We start from the raw sequence: 25574 nt of genomic DNA, 5'->3' as shown, positions 1-25574 counted from the left end.
CCTGCTCCCCCCTTAGTGCCAGACCGCCCCATGGGCACCCCATGGGAACCCGGGCAGGACAAGTCTGCGTCCACCAGTCTGTTACACACATTTCAACTGAGAGCGTTGTGAGGAAAAATAAACTTGCAAGGATGCATCTGATTAAGAAAATAATAAGGCTTTAAAATGTTTCTGTGAAGCCCTAACCGGTTTGGCTCAGTGGATAGAGCAGGGGTGGGCAAACTTTTTGACTCGAGGGCCACAATGGGTTCTTAAACTGGACCGGAGGGCCGGAACAAAAGCATGGATGGAGTGTCTGTGTGAACTAATATAAATTCAAAGTAAACATCATCACATAAAAAGGTACGGTTTTTTTTTTTTTTTTTTTAGTTTTATTCATTTCAAACGGGCCGGATCCGGCCCGCGGGCCGTAGTTTGCCCACGGCTGGGATAGAGCGTTGGCCCGTGGACTGAAAGGTCCCAGGTTCGATTCCGGTCAAGGGCATGTACCTTGGTTGCAGACTCCATCCCCAGTAGGGGTTGTGCAGGAGGCAGCTGATCAATGTTTCTAACTCTCAATCCCTCTCTCTTCCTCTCCGTAAAAATCAATAAAATATGTTTTAAAATAAAATAAAAAATATTTCTGTGAATAAAAACCCTTCACAGCTCCTTCCTCTTTAATATGAACCAAGGGTGACTTATTCCGCACTTACATTATATAAAATGTCAGGTGAAGGACATTAAAATTCCCCATGAAAATCTGAAAGAAGGCTGCCCACATTATAATAGAATATATGTAACATATAACATGTAGTATATGTCATAATAGAATATATAATATAATAATATATTGTATACAAAACAATAACTTTCCAGAACAAATCCCTAAGTGTAGCAGCTGGGGGCATGGAGTGCTGGCATAGCAGGCCAGTTCCCATCCCAAGAGGGGCCAGCTCCGGGCATGTGGGTGCGGGCCGCATGGGGGGGGGCAGGTGCCAGGCCTATGACTGAGCAGCACAGCCCCCGCCCCACCACTCGACAGGCCACGCAATGGGAGATTCTACTGTGAGAAGTGAATCTGCTGACATATAAGCACCCAGAGCGCTTATCCATCACCCTTTCTTCCCACCTCGCACCTCCAAGGAGCCAGAGCTGCGAATACAATGTCCAGCCCTACGCGTCGGTGACTATTCTGTTCCTACTAGTGAACCAGTGCATGATATTTGTGCACATTAAAAGGGAATTAATTAGAGGAAATATTTTAATATTGCTATTTGCCCTTTCTCTATAATAGAAGTGTCAGAGATGAAAGAAAATTGGTAAAATGTATATGAAAACCTTCCTCCTGTCAGTCTTGGGTGCGCCACTGGAACCAGAATCAAGTCCCTGCCCACCCACGTGCACCTCGAAATCATGCCTGGCCAGCCCCACGCCCGTCAAGCCCTGCCAGGTGGGGGGTGTGGCCTCAGGTCGCCTGGCCCAGTGCTGGGGCAGGGGGCGCAGCCTGAGGTCCCCTGTCAAGCCCCAAATGGCGGTGGATATGGCCTCAGCTTCCCCGGCCTGGTGCCGGGGCGGGGGCGTGGCCTCAGGTCCTTCAGCCTGGTGCCAGGGCAGGGGGCATGGCCTGAGATCCCCTACCCCAGCCCAGGGCCATGCAGCCTCAGGTCCCTGCTGATTGCTCATTAAGGCTCATTACGGAAACTCTGCCTTCACTGTTGGCGCAGCCATCTTGTGTTACCAAATCCCTGCCTCCACTGTGGGCTCAGCCATCTTGACTGTTATAGCATGACAGTCAATTTGCATATTCTCTCTTTATTAGATAAGGTTGGGAAGCTATGCTTGGGATTTCTCAGGAAAACTCCTTCCCGCACACATCCTGGCCAGAACCCCTGGCCTTAGGCCTGTTGTCCTCACTCCTGCCCCTGGGCTGCCGGCAGGGAGCCTGTGTATAGCCATCTCACCTGAGAGAGGAGAGGGCAGGTAGGGAGTATGTGTGTAACCATCTCACTGAGAGAGGAGAGGGCAGGTGGGGAGTATGTGTGTAACCACCTCACTGAGAGAGGAGAGGGCAGGTGGGCAGGTGTGGAGAGGCACTGTCAGGTGGGAGTGCTGCCCTGGCCTCTGCCTCAGGCCTCAGCCTGGGCCTCCGAAGTTCTCTCCTGGCCCTTCCTGCTCTCAGGTGTCCCCACATCCAGTTGCCTGAGGCCAGGTCCTGCTTTGCCTGGAGGAGGACGGGCGCCTCTGAGCCGAGCTTTCTCAGCCACAGGAAAGGGAACCGGGGTGACAGGGCCCTGGGCTTCTGAGAGCCTTTAGGGCAGGGGCGTGTATCAGCCACCACCCCTATCTCACCGGGTGCAGGGGAAAGCGCTTACTGAGGAGCTGCTACCAACCCATGGGGCTTTTGAAAGAAAACGGACACAAACCACAAATCGGATTTACTTCTGAGTCAGAACCACCTGCAGATAGAATTTCCTGTTCCCTTCGGAGCACGCACTGCTTTCTCACCAGGTGCACCTGCCTTTCCAGCGCCCGTCCGCCCAGAGGGGCAGAGCACCGCAGGAGGGTGTGTTCCTGTCCCAGGCCCAGCACTGCCAGTTCACCGCCTTGCTCCTGCCTCCGGGGACATGACCCAGGAACAGCTGTCTGGGGAAGGACAGCAGGCGGGGCAGCGGCCAGGCCCGCCTTCACTCCACCACCTTCAAGGGTTTGATGACGCTGCGGAGCCCCTAGAATAGGGGCTGCTGTACCCCTGACTCACAAGATGCCTGTGCAGCCTCACCCACCTGAAGGTCCAGCAGGGATTTAGGGGGAACCGGCTCCTCCTTCAGCAGAACTTGATCCCAGCGTATATTGGGGAAGAAGTGATTTCCGGCGTGGATGTCAGGTGTACCCCGATACGATGCTGGTCAATAACATTTCTAGTGCCCTGGCTGATATCCATGCCAGCATCCAGACCATGCCAGCATCCGACCATCCCTTCTTGTTCACTTAGAAGTTTTATGATGAACACCAGTTCCTACATAGATGTCTCTTTGCCTGGGCACTAGAAATAGCAGCTCTATAGTCACGTTCTCCTCAAACTAATGCTTTGCAATGCAGTGTGTGGCCTGTCCCGTGGCGGGGTTGGGGATCTACCCTTTCTGCGCTTTCTGCATCTTTCCTGTGGCCTCCAGGATCACAGGGTCAGGAGAAGACAAGGTCACCCCTTGGTATGTAAGAGTTCTCCAGAAGGCCACATGGAAGCCAACTTCAGCATAAAGGGGATAAGTCCAGATGGGAGGAGACTTGAATTGGTGGTGAACACACAATATAATATATAGATGATGTATTAGGGAATTTAAAAAAAAATTAAAATGCAAAAAAATCACCAATTGTTTAAGCATTGTGGTTGGAGGGGATCAGAGGGGGGTGAGACTGATGGAAATAGAGGCTTGGCTTCAAGAATGCCCTGGCAATTCCATGCACGCAGTCAGACGGAACTCCCTGGGAATACAGGCCTGGCCCGCCTGCCTGAGGGGGTATCTGCCCAGTGCAGGGAGTGGCAGGCCACGCCCTCGGAGCCTTGCTCTGAACCTGTTTCCAGAGCAAGAGGAATACCATGGACCCACCCCTCGCAGCTGCTGTAGCACCGTGTCCAGCCACACGTGGAATGCCCCCCACAACCTTCTTGCTGATGCCAAAGAGCCGTCCTGCGTGTGCACGCCCAGCAGTGCCATCTGGACGCTGGTTCTGCCCTGTCCTGAGGCCATCTGTCCAAATAAAGAGCGTGTCCAATCCTGTCCATGGCATTGACAAGGCAGCCACGGCAACCCGTTCCAGGCCGCACCTGTTCCTCACCGCCTGCCCGAGGACAGCGGGTGCCACCAGGCAGCCTGGGAGACTCGGCTAGGCCGGAATGACAAAGCAAGGCCTAAAACTAAAGATATTTTGGAATACTAGGTACATGGAATGGAACCTCTTCATTTCTAAAATTTAAAAATCTGACCAAGGGAAGCATTATAAATTCACTTTAACTCAGTAAATGGCTATACGCATGGTTAGGTATTAAATGTGGTACAGAAAAAAATTTGACTGAGCAATAATCCTAGTGATTATTTCATATTTTCTTCATCTTTGTATAACATAGCATGTAAATTTCCATCTTCAACTTTGAGAAAAAAATAAGTTAACTTTCATATTATGTGGGAATGGTAATAACAGAGAATTGAAATATTTTAAAAATTCTTCTGTCAATAATTATACAAGTTTAAGGATGATTTACTGGCCCACAGCTGTTTAAAAGTTTGTGTTTTGTGATGGAAATTGCAACTATAAAGTAAACTTTAGTTACTCCCGAGTACACCATTTTCCTGTCTGAACTGGTAAGATGAACAGTAATATTGTACCTCATCCAAGAGAACGCCTCCCTCTGTTCTTGGGAAACCAGCAGTCCTACATAAACAATAAGGAATTGGGCCAGGAAGGAAATAAAATTCTTAAAGGAAGTGCCCTCATAATTGTAGTTTGGTGGCTTGCAGAATGGGCTCCCAGAACACCTCTGGACTCTGGGGTCTTTGCATGAAGACCCGGGCAGGGAGGATCTCAGCCCCATACCCACATACAAGGAAAGATTCACTGAAAATGAAAATACACTGTCACAGGCACATGAATACATATCAAATGCCTCTGCAGGGTTTTTGGCCAACTGTAATTCTTTTTTAAAAATTGTATTAAAGTCTAGTTGGTACACAATATTATATTAGTTTCAGGTGTACAATATAGTGATTACATAGTTATATACCTTATGAAGTGATCACCCTGAAAAGTCTAGTTGGATGTACTACTTTTTCACACAATTATCAAATGGCTAAATTGTTTTCAAAAACACTAAACATAAACACACACACACACACACACACACACACACACACACTTCCCTAAGACCATACTCGAGACCAGAACATTTCTGTGTTTAAATCATTTGTGCTACCCTAGTTGGTTTGGTTTAGTGGATAGAGTGTCAGCTTGCAGACTGGAGGGTTTGGTTCCTATCAAGGGTACATGCCCAGATTGTGGGTTCTATCCCCAGTAGGGGGTGTGCAGGAGGCAGCTGATCAATGATTCTCTCTCATCATTGATGTTTCCATCTCTCTTTCCCTCTCCCTTCCTCTCTGAAATCAATAAAAATATATTTTAAAAAATTAATAAGTAAATAAATTGTGCTGCCCATGTGTTAGTACTAACCTATTTCTATTACACATTACCTTTATTGAGAAAGATTCAAAAAGAAAATCAACGAATGAGAAGAAAGAAATATTTACATATTTTAGGTGGGAGCTGTTATTTCTGGGAAGACCAGGGAACATGTGTACCTTAACTAGGCCTTTGAATGAAATGAGGATAGAATGTGGTTGGGAGAGAAAAAACAGCTAATAAAGAAGATCCCAAGTCATAAGGAGCTCTGTCTTAAGGAATTATGATTTAAAGCAGGGAAATGACATGCCAGATACAAAGACCACATATTGTGACTCCACTTATATAAAGTGTCCAGAAAAGGCCACCTATAGAGACAGAAAGTCGATTAGTGCTCCCTGGGGGTTGGGGGGAGGAGAGGAGAGGATGAGGTTTCTTTGTGGGCTAATAAAAATATCCCAGAATCAGATTCTGATGATATTTGAACTACTCTGTAAATGTATCGAAATACTTTAAAATGGCAAATTTTATAATATGTGAATTGTATCTTAATTATATCTTAGTTTAAATGGGTAAATCTGGGCTCTTGATACAGGCTTTTGAAGACCAGTGAAGAACAGAGTTGAAATGAAATAAGTTAAACAGGTGCTTGACCTCACAGAGTTTGTTTTTGAGCTCCCGGAGCAGAGGATCCATATGTGACCATTCCATTTATCCCCTCCGCAGAATTAAGCACAATATTATGTAAAATGCGTGCTTAAAGAAGCTATTAGATTAAATCATGGCCAGCCTCCTGCACTGTCTGCCATGGTGATAAATAAAAACAAGCTCTCCTCCCACTCCTTCCCTTCGCCGTCACTGCGTTCTCTTGTAGAAACACCCTGTCCTCTGTCTAATGGGACAGCGTAGCGTGGTCATGAAAAGCTCAGTCTAAGTCACACTGACATTGGTCTAATTTCCTAGAATTGTCATCTTCACAAACAACCTTGAGCTCATGTTTTCAAGTTAGTGTTCTGGCTTTTACTTCCTAATTAAATGAAAGGGGCATAAAATTCACAAGACTTGACTATTCAGTTATTTTTTATTTGTACTATGATCATTTCGGTAGGAATTAGAAAGACTAGTTGGAAAGCTGACTAAAATACCTGTAAGTTTTACAGTGAGGAGGGTTGTTTAGATAATGCACACAGATCACACTGAGAAAACCGAATGCGGACTTTGTAGGCGATGCTTCTCTCCCGAGGGCAATCGGGCATGAGAGCATCATGATGCGGCTGCCCTTGTCAGAGCACACAGAGGACTTCACCTGTGTCCTAAGGTTACAAAGACAGGAAATTAATAGGGTGAATATGTTCAAAGGCTCTCAGAGCACAGATTCCCCTCAACTGTCTCTTTCATATGATGTGGACACAATGAGCCAAGACTGCCATGCTGATCAGCTGTGTTTGCACATGGAAAATGCCAAGTCCCTAGAAAAGTGTCTGAGGCACAGGTAGAACTTAGACAGATTACACATGAATATAATTGTATCCCTACTGCTGGAGGCCTGATACCTGAAACTATAAATGGCCAATATATAACACAGAGAAAACCCAGGGCTGGAAAGCACACCCATAGCACTTACATACCTGCAGCAATATATGAGCTCCCGCCGGCCTTATAGAGAATGTGGCTGGCGAAGGGGGCTGCACAGATGATCAGGAAACTCGCGGTCACGACAGCGACTACCCCCAGGAGCATGAAGACAGCCCAGAAACCACGGTAAACTGAAGATCCCAGGAGAAAAGGAGAAAAGAAAAACACACTTAGACTGTGAATGAACAGATTGTGGCGGGCGAGTTTCTTGCCTCTTCATTTTTCTAATTGCAGCCATAGCACTGCCAGGTGGGACCAGGTTGTGGATCCTAGCTTCTCTTTAAGTGGAAACCTCACCAGGTGACTTTGGACTCAGTGAAGTCAGCCTTAACTCAACTCATGCTCAGGGTGTGCACCACACACATGCTTAGTAGACTTTGGGAGCTCAGTTTCCTGACCAGATGTTCTGCTTTAGAAGTGGGAACACCCTCAGTTCTAAAAAGTTCTCTTGAGTGAGTACCCATTGGGTCACCTATAGGTGCTTCAGACCAAGTGTACAAAAGACATGAAAGGAATTTGCGTGTATAAACACCACCAGTTACATCTTGCTAAGATAATTTTTATAATAAAAATAACAAGCAAAGTCAAAAAGAAAACTTTTGTAAACAGATTGAGATTTTAAATTAGATATATCTAAGATTTATTACTTTCTATCAATCTTTGTTCTTAAAAAGGTTCAAAATGAGAAGTTATAGTGATCTTTTATTTAAGGACCAGCAAGGTTGAATTAATGGATACAGCTGGTAGAAAATAGATTGTGGTTTTGGTTATATGTTCATAGTAATCAAATAAAGAGGAATCCTAATGATCAATTTTGAATGGAATAATTACCAATCTGTTAAACAAATGTATCATTTCCCAAAGGCTAAAACACAAAAATAAATTCCTTTTGGTGTAAACAAGGGAAAGCTCTGTGAATCATACTAAAATTATAATTTGTATGCAAACATAAAAACATTATAATGAAGCAAAGAATGTTTTTTCTCAACAAGCCCACCTGGCAAAGAAAAACATATGTCAATCAACTGGAATCTTAGAGAAAAATGCATGGGAAGATGGGAATTTGAAGAGTCATGCAGCTAAATGGGAAAAGAAGGCTGGGGTTTTTGTGTGAATAACTCAGCCTTGAAGACAGGAATAACAAGTGGAATTTACCTCAAAACCAATGCTGTTGATTTTTGTTCACTTTATGTGCCTCATCATATCACATGGCAGGTTCCGTGGAAAGTGTGAAGGGTAAAAACATTAATGAGAGGAGCCCATTCTGCCCCTCCCCTGATCACACTAAAACTGGACAATCATGGCAAAGACCAAGCTGAGGACTCCAGAAAGCAAACGATAGCAAGTGGTATAAGGAAGGAACTCGAATCTGTAGCTGAGGTCAACTCAGCTGCAAAGACTCGCCTGAATTTTTCCTTTTTTTCTCCTTCTGAACTTGGCCTGGAGGTGAGCTAAGTTGGGAACTTTGTAAAAGGTGCAAACAGGAAAAAAATACCCTAATTAAGTCATCATTCTGCTTATAAGAAGCAGAATGAAGGGCCCCTACAGGCCAAAGTATAGGGAAAATGCCCATGTCCACTTATCTCCTTGTGTTCTCTCAGTCCTGCCTCAAAATGAAATCTGCACTGCTTCCTCAGTGGAGTCATGGACATTTATGATCCCAAATGATGATTTAATCCTCCAGATAGTTTACTTTCACATCTATTGTGCAAAAAGTGGGGGGATTATGGTATGTGTTTTCTCTTTTCCCTCCTGCTTTGCACTGTGGTGTAACTATATGAAACTGTGCCACAGTAAAGGAAGCCAAAACTCTGAACGAGCCCAGACTTTCTTGTCAAAAAAACTGGGTAAGGGAGTCCTAGAAGCCAGAAGATGTGGGGACAATCCCACAGACATAAGAGAACTGAGATGAGAATCTCTAATCTGTGTTTGAAGCTACTCAAGTAATGAGCTCACACCTCAAGTTACCCATATGTGGAAAATGCCCAAAGAAGTATAACAAAGCTTTAAGAACTGAATTACAGTTCTTGGGTGATAAAGTCACCCAAGCACCAGAGCTAGCCCTGAGGGGTGCATGCCCCCTTGACCTATATAGCATAAAAATAACTGAAAATTGAATTGACATTGAAACCAGCATCATAGAAGAAATGAAAAGACCATGCAGGTCAATTGCCTATTCCAACAACAAATCAATATTTGCCAGAGAATTTTAACAGTATGCCTAGTCTGACAATGTAATTTTCAAAAGTCCAAATACAGTCCAAAATTACATGATATACTAACAACCATGAAAATTTGACCAATCCTCAAAGGAAGAAGCAATCAGCAGATGCCAACCCAAAGCTTCAGATGTGTGAATTAGTGGACAGACTTTAAAATAGCTATTGGAACCACTTTCTATAAGCTAAAGTGAACACTCTTGAAATGAACAAAAAGGTAGAAATTCTTAGCAGATAAATAGAGTCTATGAAAAAGAACTAAATTGAATTTTAGAATTGAAAAATAAAATATCTGTAATTAAATATCCATTATGCAAGCTCCAGGGCTGAATGGAGATGAGAGAGGAAAGAGCAGGTGAACTTGAAGAATGAGCAATATAAATTATCCAATCTGAATAACAGAAAGAAAAGAGATTGAAAACAAAAATGACTAGATAGAGTTTCAGAGAATTGTGGGACCATATCAAATGATCTCATATTTGTGTCATGGAGTCCCTAAAGCAGAGGCAAAAGATGTCAGTGCAAAAAAGAATATTTTAAAAAAGAATCCCTAAAACTTTCCAAATTTGGTGAAAAATAAATTTACAGGTTCAAGAAACTCAACAAATTCCAAAGAGGATAAATTAAAAACCCAGTGATCCCACTTCTAGGAATATATCCCAAGAAACCAGAAACACCAATCACTAAGAGTATATGCATCCCTATGTTCATAGCAGCACAATTTACCATAGCTAAGATTTGGAAACAGCCTAAGTGCCCATCAACAGATGAATGGATTAGAAAACTATGGTACATCTACACAATGGAATACTATGCTGCTGTAAAAAAGAAGGAATTCTTACCATTTGCAACAGCATGGATGGAACTGGAGAGCATTATGCTAAGTGAAATAAGCCAGTCATTGAAAGAAAAATGCCACATGATCTCAGTCATTTATGGATAATAAATACCATTATAAAATGATGAACAAAAATAGATACAGAGGCAGAGCAGCATCGAACAGACTGTCAAACTACAGCGGGAAGGCCAGGGAGGGTTGGGGGTGGTAAGAGATCAACCGAAGGACTTGTATGCATGCATATAAGCATAACCAATGGACACAAGACACTGGGGGTGGGGAGGGTAGGAGAGGCTAGGGGAAGGTCAAGGGGGAAAGAAAGGAAACATATGTACTACTCTTTGTAATATTTTAAGCAATAAAACAAAATAAAATAAAATAAATGCAGCCCAGACACATCATAAAATTACTGAAAACCACGGACAAAGAAAAAGTCTTAAAAGCCGCAAGACTGGGGGTGAGATGGGGATGCCAATATTAAATGTATGGACCAACAGTCCCAAGGACTGAAAGTGTCCCGAGAAAGGGTGGCAGCCAGAAGCCATCTTTAAGATGCCAGAAGAAAAGACCTATCAACCTAAAAGTCTGCTTCTAGTAAAAATGCCTTTGAGTGATGAAAGAGAAAGAAAGTCATTTCTCAAGTAGGAAAATGGGATTTATCACAGCAGACCTGCTCTCCAAAGATGTGTGAAAGGAATTTCTTCAGGTTGAAGGGAAATGACACCAGAGTTTACTTGAAACTTCCAGAATGAAGTAAGCGATAACAGAAAAGGTGAGTATCTGCATAAATATTTTCCTCATCTTAATTTATTTAAAATATATTGACTTTTGAAATATAAAAATACACTGTGAGCATAACACAGGAAAGAAATATAGGTTTGGAGTCAGAGTAATATAGTGTTTGCCATTTATACATGTATGTAACCTTGAACTAGCCAGGTCCAAAAGAACCATGGAGCCAGGGTCACATGCAAGCAGGATGGAGGGATTATGAATCAGGCTACAGAGAAGACAGAAAAAGCAGAGAGACTGTAAGAAAGAGAGAAAACACCTGGAGAAGGAGACTGAGAGAGAGCCAGACAGAAAGAGGGATAAATGTTCCCCAGAGCTGCTGTCACCACTGACAATGCTAGCTCCTGTCCCTTCATTTGCTCTAACAAAATAGCCTGGCTTTTCCTTCTGCATCCCCGGAAAAGGCAGGAGCAACGGATTTGTGTTTAAGGGAAAGGGGATCTGGCTGTCTGAATACACAGAAATAGCTTCCAAGGGAGAGTCCTTATTGCGGTCACCAACAGCACGCTTTTCTTTCCTGCCTGTGCTTCAGCATTCAAAGTTGCTCAACTTCAAGACTATTTCGAAATGTCTTGGAACATCCTGTTTCTTAGCTAATGATTTCACCTAGTTTGCATATGTGGCACACTTTGATTCCAGAATTAAATGTTCAATTATAATGAAGAATCATCATGTGGAATTGAGTAGAGTCCTTTCACTGGGTGAAGTAAAACTGAGGCCTTCAGACAATTTTCCACATGAAGAGGATTGTATGATATTGGAGCCTCTCCCCTTACTAATTTTTACTTTGATGGAGATCAGTTTTCTAATATAGAAAACAATATTATTCACCTAAGTTTATAGTAAGGATTGAGGAAATATATAAAAAGTAGCATGCAGTAAGACTTCAAATATGTTTGCTGTTATTATTACATATCTGGTATTATTACGTATCTGTTATTATTACATATCTGCAGTTGGCACTTAAAAAAATCTATCTATTAATCTCATGGAGCTGGAATGGGAACAAGCTTTCAGTACTAATATATAGAACTGTAAATTTCAGTGGGAAGGATGTTTTTGTTTGGCTAGGATGTTTTTGTGGTTTATATTTTTTAAGATTCCTAGGTCTTAAATGTGTCTCAGAGAACACTTAGTCTGTTTCCTTGTTCGTTATATGAGCCATTAAAACAGAAAAGCTTTCTCTTTGAAAGTTTGGACTGTGCCAAGTGAAAACATATCTAAAATCCATCTGTGCTATTAAATACAAGTCAATGCTTACCTTGAGCAGTATTGAATTTCTATTAGTTCCTATTAGAGAACATGAAGCAAGATTTATAATGCAAGTGGGTTTACATGAACTCTATATCATCACCATTTGGATTAATCAAAAGAAAGTCTCATTTGAATCTGTGGAAGGCAAGAATTAATGGCTATTTCCAAAGAAATGAAGTTCTGTTGATTCTAGATAAAGTGGTGGTGACTTGACTTAACAAAGTGTTCCTTGGTCAAGTGTGTAAACACAGAAAAAAAGGCACCTACCAGGAAGAGCTGCTGGTGGCTAACTGGGCTCAAATTTTAAAAAAACGGAGCCCAGCAGCCATTTCTGCACAGAGGCCTCTCAGGCAAGGTGCACCTCATGGAAAAACCTGTGCAGAACTGCCTGGGCTGACCAGCAGACCTTGGGCGAGGGATGAATGATTACTCTAACACACTCGCTGTGAAAGAGGGCTAAGGGACTGCCTTCGGCACATCCCTTTTCTCGGAATGTCCTCCTTACAAACTTTTCAACCAAGTCTCCTGTGCTCCCCAACACTGAACTGCCTACCTGCCCTGTGTTTCTGTCATCTGAGTCAGCACTAATAAAGGTTTCCTACAATCCTATTTCAACCATTAGGATTGAGTCTTTCCCCATCCAATCAGAGTTGCACAACCCTGACCAATCAGAGTGGTTCTATTCTGACCCAGTGCCTTTTGGACCAATCAAACTTGAGGATTTGGAGTCCTCATTTGCATGAAGACAGACCAATCAAGGACCAAGGACAGGGACATTAGTCCATATAAACTGCCTTTCCAAGGAGTACACTTTCCCTTTTCACTAAAGACTAAAGAGTGTGGTTCCTTGGCTGAGCTGAAACACTAAAGATGCCTCAGCAGAGCAGAGCTGTCTAGAGGGAGAGGGCCTGGCCCCAGGACTGCCTCACAGCTGTGCTGTATCAAAATTGAGCTGCTCTGCACTGAATAAAGCTTCCTTCTTTACAGCACCCCAAATTGGAGATTCCTGTACATGTTGAATTGGCACCAATGACCATAGATTGACAAGTGTAATGAGGAGGATGACTAGTAATTAGTCAAACAACAGATGCTATAGAAATGGTTCTCCCAGTGTCCTCAGTTTATTTTCCTGAGTAAATTTTTAACTGACAGTATTACTTTTACCAATTTGCTTAGTAATTTCATTCTAGTAGATCTAGAATCATCAGCTCAGAGTATGCTGAAATTTCCTAACAATATATTCCATGTAAATATTTCATTTCATATTATTATAATATTTTCACTTCTATGAAGTATTTTCTAGTTTTCACTTGAGGACTATCCTGCTGCTTTTCTTCAGTAGAAAAAGACATCAAGTCATTGAGATGGTCTAGTTTGTTAAGTACGAGTGTATACAGAATGCAAAGCTATGTTCCTGACGTCTCTGTTTTTTGTTTGTTTTTTTAATCCTCATCCAAAGATGTTTATTGATTTTTTTAAAGAGAGAAGGAGAGTGAGAGAGAGAGAGTGAAAAGTAGATGGGAGAAAGAAACATTGATTGGTCGCCTCCTTACACACACTGACCAGGGATCTAACCCGCAACAACCTAGGTATGTGCCCCAACTGGAATGTAACCCACAACCTTTCGGTGTGCAGGACAATGCTCCAAACAACTGAGCCACCCAGCCAGGGCCTGATGTCACAGTTTTATTTATAAAAAGTACATTACATATAGAGTATTAACTTCATTGCAAATTCAAATATCAGATTCAAATATATATCAAAGGAACTCATATCTGGAGTATATCTAAAAGGTTAAATTCCAAAGAGGCATAAATAGGACATGTAGGGAGACATCCATTAAAAATCCTTCAGGCAGGAAACATAAAAACCATCCAAACCCAGCTCTTTTTTAAAAAAAATATATTTTATTGATTTTTTACAGAGAGGAAGGGAGAGAGATAGAGAGCTAGAAACATCGATCAGCTGCCTCCTGCACATCTCCTACTGGGGATGTGCCCGCAACCCAGGTACATGCCCTTGACCAGAATCGAACCTGGGACCTTTCAGTCCACAGGCCGATGCTCTATCCACTGAGCCAAACCGGCTTCGGCCAAACCCAGCTCTTGTGGCTCAGTGGTTGAGCATTGACCTATGAGCCAGATCACATGCCCAGGTTGTGAGCTCAATCCCCAGTATGGGGATATGCAGGAGGCAGTTGATCAATGATTCTCTCTCATCAGTGATGTTTCTATCTCTCTCTCTCCCTCTCCCTTCCTCTCTGAAAACAATAAAATATGGATATTTAAAAGTCATCCAAACCTTCAGGACAGTGGAGGCCATGAAATAGAGTGGACTAGTAATTATGCACATTAATATGTGTGCCTGAGTGTGTGTGCTTTTGTGCCTGTGTGCAGACCAAGATGGAAAGCTAATGCCAGAATTGGCATCTGGTCTTAGTTTCATGTAAAGGGTTAGAAAAATAAAGCCCTACCGTATTTATTTTTCCAGTAGGAATGTAACATACAAGCAGACACTAACACCTCATTAATGTAGACAGTGGCAAAAGCAGTGGGAGTTTTAGCTGTGGATTGTTTGAGAGTAAGTTCCATTCCCAACCATTCACATGCAGACAATATCTCCAACTAGTGTGTCTCCAGGGACAAGGGCAGGTGGCCAGCTTGCTTGAGCCTTGGGGGCACTGCTGACGCCTGAAGCCACCTAACTTAGCAGATACACCTCCAGTCTCTCTGGGTGCCAGGAACAACACTGCCACGTCAGATATACACAGCCTGCCTCTCAGAAGCCAGTCCAGTGAGGGAAAGCAGCCGTTTAACCCTGGATGTCAGGCGCCCTGGCAGAGGAACGCAGAGGAGCCTTAGCCCAAGGCTGCAGCGCAGAGGCCAGGCCTGGGGCTGGGAGGGCGGAGCTGGGCTTAGTCCGCCTCGCCTCAGGCGATGGCATCCCAGCACAGGACCCGGGAAGCGAAAGTGGTCCCTGCAGCTGTTCCCAGGTCGGTGAGGGGAATGGGGAACCTAGACAGGTAGTCAAGGCCTTCTGCCCATACTGCATCACTCAGGCCTCCAGGTGTGTGGAAGGTCAGCCCTCAGAAACGAGTGTGAGCACCACAGCCTCGTCCACATGGGAACAGCATCCTTGGGCTGCGTGGAGGATGGACTGGCGGACAAGCGCCCGCAGGGACGTGTTAGGCAGCTATGGCAGCAGCCCCTGGAGCTGCAGAGGCACCGCCTGGAGAGAAACAGCTCTAGGGGCACTGCTGTCCCGGGTGCTGAGAACCCAGCAAGAGTGAACCGTTTGTTCTGTTAGGATATTAACAAATGCCTGCTTTCATAAGATCATAATTTACCCAACAGACCTTTCATACACAGTCAAGTAAAAATGTCAACCCAAATGATCACAATTCCAAATTCAGAGTTTTTTGATAAATTATTCTGTGTGGGTATAAAATGTAAATATATTTGCAGTTTAAAGATACACTGATGTCACTCATTTAGCAAAGCTCGTGTCCTGTCCTGCCTCAGACAGCTCACCAGCTGGTTCATGAAGCTAATGACCTGCGCTCACTGCTCAGGCGCGAACCCCCTCCCCACACCCGCCCACCAGGCAGCGGGAGCGCACCAGCCCGCCCTGCGCCGCCCCACAGCTGGCCTTGGCAGCGCTGCCGGCTCTAAAAGTGCAGCGATGCCCACCCAAAGCAGAGGGAAGACTGCGGGCGTGGGCATGCCCGTGTCCCAGCTCCGTGACTGGGGACCTGCCAAGCCACGTGCCCTGCACAGTCCCCGGTTTCCGGGGAGGAAAGAGCGAGGAGGGAGGGGCAGGACGGAGGCTAGTCACCTCCCCGCAGAGAACACTGGCAGCGAGGGAGCAATGAGCGAGGAGGTGCCGGCAGGCTCGGCCTTCACCTTCCCGTTGGGCGGTCCCTGAAGCGGCTAGGGGTTTCTTCACAGGGTGAGAGCTTCCCAGGTGTGGGAGGAAAGCCAGCGTCAGACCTCCTTTGCCCGCCTGACGGCGTTGGAGCGAGGAAGGAGGCCTGCCAGGTGCCTCGGGCGCCTGGGCAAAGGGGGGGGTGGCGGGGGAGAGCAGGGGCTGCCCCCCAGGAGTGGGGGGTGGGGATGCGCCGGACAGCGGCAGCGCTGCATCCTCAAGGTCGCAGTCTAGAGGCGGGAGGTCTCCGAGTGAGGGGCAGCGGGTCAGAATCTGCCCTCCCAGCACATGTCACTCTGGCATAAGAATTCCTTTAATCTGCTCTAGAAAAAATCAGAGCAACTGAGAATCGACACGTGCAGAAGGAAACCTTCTAGGAGTTTTCCTTCGCTGACCACAAGCAGGAACTTCAGAGAAATGAGACCTGCCACACATTCCCTCTTCCTGGGGGGCTTGGCATGAGGAAGACAGACAGCACCAAGAAGGGTCTGCACATAGCCCTTATACAATAGCCCTGATATGCTAGCCCTTGTATGATAGCCCTTATACGATAGCCCTTATATGATAGCCCTTATACGATAGCCCTTGCATGATAGCTCTTATATGAAAGCCCTTATACAATAGCCTTATATAATAGCCTTATACAATATTCCTTATACAAGAGCCCTACTCATGCATTCACTTCCACATACTCCCTAGTCACCTTCTCATAGTTTACTGCCCCAGACCAAACTCCTTTCCCTTTGTCTTGTCACATCTCCACATTTATTATTTTTTTGTTAAAAAGGTATTAAAAATCTCGGGCCTAAGTGCTTCCTCCCTTTGTATTTGTAACAACTGCAAGGCCCCAGTCACTGAATCCCTTCCTCACAGAGCTGTTGTGTACAGAGCCGCTCGGATCCTGGCACAGGGCAAGGTGAGCACCCAGGCTTACCCTCCAGCTCCCAGGTCCTCCCGAGGCCTGCTGCCTGGACTCGGGGCTCCCACCCCTGCCTCAGCGTCAGAGCCACTTGGTGGGCTTTAACACCATTCCCAAACCAGGGTTCCAAACCAGACATCCCAGTGAGAATCTCTGAGGGGGGTGCCAGCAACCGTGTGGTTGAAGCCTCCAGGAGAGCAGGCTGTGCCGACCAAGACGCAGGGCAGCCCAGCCTCCCTGAGCTCCTGGTTTCATTGAGAAGTGCGGTACCTATGCCGTGGCCCAGACTTTACAGGGCATCTCCCTCTGTCCTCACGGCAATCCCTGGTGTGTATGTTACAAATGAGGCTCCGAGAAGTTAGGTGAAATTCAAACATTAAAAAGAGCCAGGAAATGGCAAGGCAAAACTTGAACTCGGGGCTCTCTGCGCTCAGCCTCAGACACCTGGAGTGTCTGTGTTTGCTGTGCTTTCAAATAAATTGTCGCTGCTCCATCTAAGTGCTCTAGGCTCACACCCTCCGCCCTGGCTGCTCCTGCCTCATCCTCCAGAAATGCTAACGGACCCTGATAGTTGCTGGGGGAAATGCTGTCACCGTGCTTGGCCCTGTGCGATGTTCTTTCCCGGCTGCAATAAACAGCCTCTCCTTGTCCTTCAACCTCTAATGGCACCTCCCTGAAGGGACATAGTGCAGCTACCCCGTCATCTCCACCAAGAGGCAGCAGAGTGTGGAATCAGTAGGAATATAGACTCAAGAGCTAGAACACCTCTCACCAGGTGTGTGACCTTGTGTAAGTTATCCCTGCCTCACTTTAACCTCCCATAAAATGTGATCACACCTATCGTATAGTGCTGCTAAGGGGCTCACAAGTTAACACAGGTCAGCACTGAGCAGAACATCTGGTCTCTGACTCAGTCAGTGTTCCTGACACACGCCAGCCACCGGACTAGCACTCTGTACTGTCTTCCTTCCTTTCATCTCCACCTCACTTCTTGACTATGAATTCCTTAAGGCAAACACTCAGTCTTATTCATCTGTCTAACCCCAGGGGAAGCTCTATGCTCAATAAAATGTGAATGAGTGAATAATCAGTAATGTATCACTCAGTTCCCACTGAAATCTCAAGGTATACAGCCAAAGTCGGTGGAATACTTAATAGCTATGGAACAGAATGAAGTTAACTCATTCAAAACAAATGCATCACGATCTTGACCTCATGCAACTATTGTAACAGTTGGAGAGCCTTTATCATTTAATCTCTACCAGGGAAAACCAGGTGCTTGGAAGAACTGAGGAATCGGTGATGAGATGCTGTCACCAAGGTACCAAGTCAGAGAGCTGAGGCCTGACCATGCTCCTGAATAACCAGCACAGGGGAGCAAGCCGAGAAGATCAGGAATTTCAGTTAAGTGTTCCTGCCCAGCTCTGAAAATGCCAGAAGAGAGACACATTTCCCCATCCACCGGCTCCCTCTGAAAAAATCTTACCTGTCCCCGGGGAGCCCTGTTATCCTTTGTATCAACCAATGGAAAGGACATTTGGAGGATGCTTTATCCAATGCTTCTTTAACATTAGATTTAAACCTGCTCACCCACAGCTTTTTTAGACACAATTGAAAATAAACATTGCAAAGTCTTGCTCACTGAGCTGTAAGTATTCTGTGTGAGTCTTCATTTTTATACCAGGATTTGTCTCTGTAAGTTTCTAACAACCTAGAAATCACATTTCTTCAGGGGATTTTATGCTGTTTTATAGCAACCTCCATCCAGGTTGCATTCCTTCTTGAGGGACAAGACCAAAAGTAGGTTCTACCACTTCTGCATCAGAAGAGCTAGTTTAGAAATTCCATGGCCTAGAATGATTTGGTATTTCCCCCTCTGCTTATCATAAAACACCCAACAAAAGAATGATTGACAACTAAATTGAATTCCACTCTTTCATCCACCTATATTCAAATTTGTGATTGATTGAAAAACAATCTACCTTATGTCAGGCACTGTGCTAGGTATGCACTTATTGTTGATATGACATAGACAAGTACAATGTGCGCCATCAACAGTCTAATAGGAGAGGAATAATAAATCAGATGACTATAGCTACGCCAAGTGCAAGGAGAAAACTATGTATATTACCCAAGAACAGAGAAAGAGTACTTGACCCAATCTTGGCATGCTACTAAGGCTTCTTGGAGGAGGTGATTCTTAAAAGGGAGAACAGAAATGTAGGAAATGAGGCAGAGAGGAGAAAGCACAGCAGGGAAGCCATGGAGGGCAGTGGCATGTGTGGGCGGCGGACAGCAGAAAGCGTTAGTGTTAGAGGAAGTGGCCAGAGGGGGAAGGTCATGGCGGTCCTCGTAAGTCGTTTCCATTGGAACAATCCCCCCACGCTGTATGAAACTTTCCTATAAATCACGAATCACAATAACTGAAATTCATATTGGCTTTTATCCACGTGGAGCTTCAATCTATCAATATTCAAACCATTGGCAACATGTTTGCAGTCCGGGTTATTTTTGGGGGGGAAGGGGGGTATTTCAGTGAGAAAGAAATACAAATAGAAAGCAGAAAAACACATATTCCATTTTTTCTTATAGAAGTTTATATTTCCTAATATATTTTTAAAGGGGTAAAATACTATGAGATAAAGCCACCAAAATAATCTGACAGTTCTTCACAGTAAATGCCCTGCCTTGTGAGGACAATGAAATGGGCAAAGAAGCCTTATCTAAGAATTGGAATGAAAAAGAAAGGAACCAAACACGTTTCTAGGAAGAAAATAAAGGTATTACGATGAGAGTAACCATCAGCTGCTGGGGCGAGAGGGCCGTACCAGCAAGTAATGGCCTGTCCCTGGCGGCGACTGCCTTGAAGAATGCTCGGCCAGCTCCTGCATAATGTGGGTGTGAGCCCCGCACGCAAGGAGTGCTAGCTCAGCCCATGTAAGATGAGTGTCTCATGGGGACAGACAAGATCGCTGGGACACAGCTGGCATCTCTGGCAGGGCAAGCATGCCTCGTTTATTCCAGAACAAACGTTCTCACTTCGCTTATTCACAACAGATTGAGAGTCATGATTTCCCACTTTTCAGGAAACGTGATCCTTGGTGCTCAAAGTCAGTATTCACCAAGCACAGTACCTAAAGCCTTCCCGGGCCCTTCCATGAACTTGGCCTCTTCCAGGAATTAGTCTGAAAAAATAGGTAGAAATGCCTCCTGGCAGCCTTGAGGTCGCACTGACCTGCCAGTGATTTGCTGTGTGTTCTTGGGAAGTGAGTCATGTAAATAGCCTTCCTAAGTCTCTGCTTGTTTCTTGACACACAGGGAGAACCACAAGTCCCAGAAGGTCCTGCTAACTCTCCTGGTGAGAGTCCCAGCAAGTGGTGGGCGATATTTCCCTCTGACCATGAACGGAACTTCCAGGTCTCTTCTCGCAAGGAGCAGCCTTCTAACACTGCCCATTTTAATGAAAGTCACTGAAAAGATCAAAAACAGCATTCCCATAGCTACTCTGTACATGGTCGAGTGGCTTATTTGTTTTTGCTGTTGTTTTAATCCTCACCTGAGAATATGTTTTATTGGTTTTTAGAGAGAGAGGAAGGGGGAGAGAGAGAGAGAAAGAGAAACATCGATGTGAGAGAGAACATCGATCAGTTACCGCCCATACATGCTCCTATTGGGCTCAAACCTGCAACCTAAGTACGTGCCCTGTCCAGAATTGAACCTGCAACATTTTGGTGTACAGGATGATGCTCCAACCAACTGAACCACCCGGCTGGAGCATGATTTGGTTTTATTTATTTATTTGCAGTGACAGGACACCTCTTTAGCTACTCAACATAAGGTGTTACAGCAAATACCAGCCCCATTGCATGATAACAGCTATTGCTCTGGAAACAAGTTAACATTTTGACTTCCATAAAATGTTTTGCTCCCCTTAACAACACTGAACCAACACTTTGTTGATGTGAATAATAGACTTGGCTACTCCAAGACTGGAAGCAATGAATTTGAGTGCTAGGAAGAACACTATTAAAATCTATCATATTTTTAAAATAACTATATTTAAAAGTCACTTTAATTTTAGTTCCATACCCCCAAACTAGTTTGTAAAGAGTAATAAATAGTAAAAGAAAAACTTATATTGACTCATCATACCAAAACTAAATAGTAAAATAAAAGGACTTACCAATTCTCCTCTAATTAACAAGTAGATTTTGTTTAAAAGTATATATTGCTTGTTAGGTACATGAAACAATTTCCCCTATAGTGTAATCAAGAAGGTGATTGGAAATGCAGGCAGCTCACTACAAAGCTCGATCTTTGCGTTGAGAAACCTAGACAATCTCAGATTCATCAGCTTTCAACTGGTGGCAATAAACTCTAGCTCACAGTGCTGTCACCGAGATCCAAGGGGGCAATATGTGTACAGCAGGTGGGCCTGCACAGTGACTGCTCACAATAGGAGCTGGCATATGCGCCCATCAATCCACTCAATTTGTAATAAAAATGAAGTAAGCCACTTTGTTGTGACATGAGTGATTTTGTAAGATCAAAAATAAAATGTCTCCTTTTAGACAGTTGCCAATAGGTTAGTAGGTTTCGATCCAAAAGCTTACATTCCATATTCACAGGGTGTCTTCCACTTAACATGTCCCAAAACCACCTCTTTAAAGTCAGCCTTCCCCGTCTCTAATTATAGCAACTCCATCCGCCAGTGGGTAAGGATAAAAAAGGGTCATCACTGCCTGTTCTTTCCCTCACACCCTACACCCAGCCCATTAGCAAGTCTGGCCAACTGATCTTTAGAATGTGACCAGGTCCTGTGAGCTTCTGCCTCCAGGAAGATGAAGCCGCCACACTTTCCCTATTGTTTCTTTTATTCACAACCGAAAGCCCTGGAGATTATCCATGAAATAAAGAGAAGATCCGAATGATGAAGAGAAGGGGCAGACCAATTAGGGACCTTGGAACCCAAGGAATGACATGGTGGTGAGTTACCTGGGATTTCTTTTGGCCTCATTTATCTCGTACTGAAGTTAGAGGAGTCAGACACTGATACCAAAAACCTGGTTTACTTAGACCAACCACCAGGAAAAGGGCAGCATATCAACACAGAAAACATTTATGTGATAACTGCTCACTGCAGTCAAACACCACCGGAGAAAACTTCAACAAAGTCTGAGTGGAGGGTCTAGTTCCACCCTCAGTAGACCATAGGGAACATGCCAGCACCCCCTGCAGGGGTGGTGTCAGAAAAGGAAGGGGGTGGGACTTTCATCACCACCAGGTATCAGTGGAAATGAAAAGCCAGCAACTAAGAAATGCCAACAATCACAGACCCCCCAAAAAAGCCCCAATAAAACTATTTAACCAAAAGATTAAGGGGTCACCAAACAAGGCAGAAAACTTTTAGAAAATAACTACTCTATACCGGTAAAACATTACATAATAAAGCAGTGGCCCTCAATTGCACTCAGATCAGCAAAGACCTAGAGCAGAGGCTAGACTTCAACCCTTGATAGGCTATAACAAGGTGCCCCCTACACCACCACCAAACATGCACACAAGGATATTGCAGAAAAGGCTGAATAAGGAATCAGGACTTTCATCTATGCAGGGGTAATGAAGCCACCATTCACAGAAACAGTAGAAACCACGTGCAGAGCTGGACTTCCATACCTACAAAATGTAAATGAGGCACCCCTGCCCTATTGGGGGTTTCTGAGGAAGCCTCATAGAGAGTGAAAACGTTCACCACCACCCAGTAGTAATGGGGCCACTCCTGGATACTCACCATGTCAGTGGAAGCCATAGTAGAAGCTGTAATGATCCAAGCCTCAGCCTACTGGCCAGGATGGTATCAATGGAACCATAGTAGGAAGCCAAAATTCTCATCATTACCCAGCAGTACCAAGAAGGGCTCCGCATCCTGGCTGGTTTGACTCAACTGTTAGAACATCAAACCACAGCCTGAAGGGTTGTGGGTTTGATTCCCAGTCCAGGGCACATACCTCCATTGCAGGTCCAATCTCTGGCCTTGGTCAGGACATGTGCTGGAGGCAACCAATCAATAAGTCTCTCATACGTTGATGTGTCTCTCTTCCTCCCTCCCTTCCTTCCACTCTCTCTAAAAATCAATGGAAAAAAATAGCTTCAGGTGAGGATTAAAAAAGAGGAAGAAGTGTGCCGTGCCAGCATGGCCAAGGGTGAACCTAAGGAGAGGTGGTGAAGGATTGAAGAAAAGACAGACAAGAGAATACAGCTGGGGCTCGGTGGATCTCCCGTGTCTGGATGAGGACACGAAAGACCCAGCCTGCAAGCTGATGCTTTCTTTTATAGTCTGATTAAAACAAGGGTAGCCATGACTGGTTTGGCTCAGTGAATGGAGCATCAGTCTGCGGACTGAAGGGTCCCGGGTTTGATTCCGGTCAGGGGCATGTACCTTGGTTGCGGGCACATCCCCAGTGGAGGGTGTACAGGAGGCAGCTGATCGATGTTTCACTCTCACCGATGTTTCTAACTCTCTATCTCTCTCCCTTCCTCTCTGTAAAAAAATCAATAAAATATATTTTTTAAAAAAACAAGGGTAGATGAACATGTATACAAATGTTCTTGTTTTGGCAACACTTGCTGCACCTCCCGCAGCCCATTAGCTACTTAGGAAGGAATTAGGGAGGGCTACAAGGTCAGGCTTCATTATGCTAGGAGAGCTCTGCCCTCCAGGCTGGGCCTTGTTTGTGGCCCTGCCACAGGTCAGCCCGAGGCTTGACCCTGGAGCCGCTCCCTACAAGGAAGAAGAAGGGTTTCTCCTCATGTCAACACAGATAAAGTGGGGAACCTGGAATTCCACTCCCACCTGATTTTTAATGTCCACTCTTCCTAGGATCAGTATCAAAAAAGCCAACCAAAACAGAAGTCCCAGAGTCTTATAGCATAATACCCCCCAAGTTCCAAGTTTTAATTGAAAAATAAAAGACTATTCATACAAAGAGTGAAAAAATGTCAACTTCAATGAAAAAGATTATGCAACACATGCCAACAAATAGAGTAGAAGTGTTAGTATTATTTAACAAAAATTGTAAATAATCTATGACAAAATGTCTCAAAGAGAAAGATGAACATACTTGAACTAAATTGAAGAAAAAGTCTTGGCACATAAACAGAAAATATAAAGAAGACCCAAAAGGAAAATTTAGAAATGAAAAAATATAATAACCAAAAATAAAAACTCAGTTGGTGTTCTGAATAGTGGGATGGAGTGAAGAATGGAGATATACTAAAAAATACTACATAAATCAAAATTAAATAAAATTCCAAAATAACAAACAAACAAGTAACTTATTATAAGAGAGGAGAAAGAACATGGAAAAGTAAAAGCAGAATAAAGAGAAAACAAAAAATAAAATGGCAGGGTAAAGTCCTAACATATCAACTATGAAATCAAATGTAAATGGTGATGATACACTAATTAAAGAAAAAATTTTGCTTTAATGTATATGTACCTAACAAGAGGGTATCAAACTACGTGAGGCTAAAACTGATAGAACTGCAAGTGATAGCATTATAATTAGCTAATCTATAATAATAAAAGCATAATATGCTAATTAGACCGGACATCCTTCCAGAGGACCTTCCAGACGAAGCCGGGGCTGCGAGGGAAGCCCGGGTCCCGGGTACCTGTAGGCAGCCAGAGGGAAGGCCGGGTTCCAGGTGCCAGAGGGAAGCTGGTGCCAGCAGCGGAGGAAGGAATGCCTACTCTTGCATGAATTTCATGAATCAGGCCTCTAGTCTATACTAATAAAAGGGTAATATGCTAATTCGACCGGGAGACCTTCCAGACATCCTCCAGACAAAGCCATGGTGGCAAGGCTGAGGGAGAGGCAGTTAGGGGAGATCAGGCTAAGAGGGGAGGGCAGTTGGGGGTGATAAGGCCAGTGGGGGGGGGGGGGGCAGTTGTGGGTAAGCAAGCCAGAGGGGGGGGGGGGGCAGTTGGGGGCAAGCAGGCCAGCAGTCGGACATCCCCTGAGGGGTCCCAGATTGGAGAGGGTGCAGGCCGGGCTGAGGGACACCACCCCCCCATGCACGAATTTCATGCACCAGGCCACTAGTTATAAATAATAGAAAAGGAGTAAAAGGAAAAGCCAGACATTATAGGCATGTCATTTGGGCAGCTTCACCAGGAAGCTGCAACTTTGCACTCCCCAGGAAATCACTGGCCTATTCCTTGCAAAACAATGGGGAAAAGGATCCAACGAAGGGAAGATAGATGCATGCCCAGTAAAGTTGGGGTGACACAGGGAAGGTGCTTGCCTATCAGTCACACCTGGGAACAAAGATCATTATCCAGAATGGGTGTGGCCATTGTAAAAGCATGAAAATTTGGGACTACATAAGCTCCTAACAAAAGAAAGTTGTTCTCTTGTAGCTCTTGTTGCTTTTGTTACTCTTGTGCTCTTGGCTCATTCTTGACTTCCTCGCATTTGCCTGTTTCCTCCATAGCCATGTGGCCCTGTGGCCCCCACATGCAATGGACTGCAGTACTACAGAGGGGGACACAAACGATGCTAGCCTGATGTTGGATTGTACTCTGCTCCTCCATGGAAAGGAAACTGGCCACAGGCTCTGAATTTAGCTCTACTGAAGCCACAGCTACACTTATTCTATGACTGGACAAAGGGAAATGGGAATTTGAAAATTCAGGGGTTTGATTTGACAGAAGTAAAGCTTTCTATAATATTGCATCCTTCTGTACAAGTTTCAAAAAATTATTTTTCTTGGGATATCACAAAAAATTCAACCCCACTAGCAACTGGAGGAGAGGAGGAACTCTTCCCTCCATTAACAA

At 44.6% G+C, this 25574-nt stretch overlaps 1 protein-coding gene across 1 annotated transcript in view; it reads right to left on the bottom strand.

Annotated features, from left to right (window-relative positions):
• The window catches only part of TMEM182 (transmembrane protein 182), a 64244-nt gene that overhangs the window by 12563 nt on the left and 26107 nt on the right, over positions 1 to 25574 (bottom strand). The window contains exon 4 of the mRNA XM_070429837.1: positions 6780 to 6917. Within this exon, the coding sequence (XP_070285938.1) occupies positions 6780 to 6917 (138 nt within the window). The remainder of the gene's footprint in view (positions 1 to 6779; positions 6918 to 25574) is intronic.

This window comes from Myotis yumanensis, unplaced genomic scaffold (genome assembly GCF_028538775.1).
Source record: "Myotis yumanensis isolate MYYU_CA2020_CCGP unplaced genomic scaffold, mMyoYum1.0.hap1 SCAF_11, whole genome shotgun sequence".
Classification (NCBI taxonomy): Eukaryota; Metazoa; Chordata; class Mammalia; order Chiroptera; family Vespertilionidae; genus Myotis; species Myotis yumanensis.
Note: the sequence above shows the minus strand (reverse complement) of the source record. Positions and strands in the feature narration are given on the sequence as shown.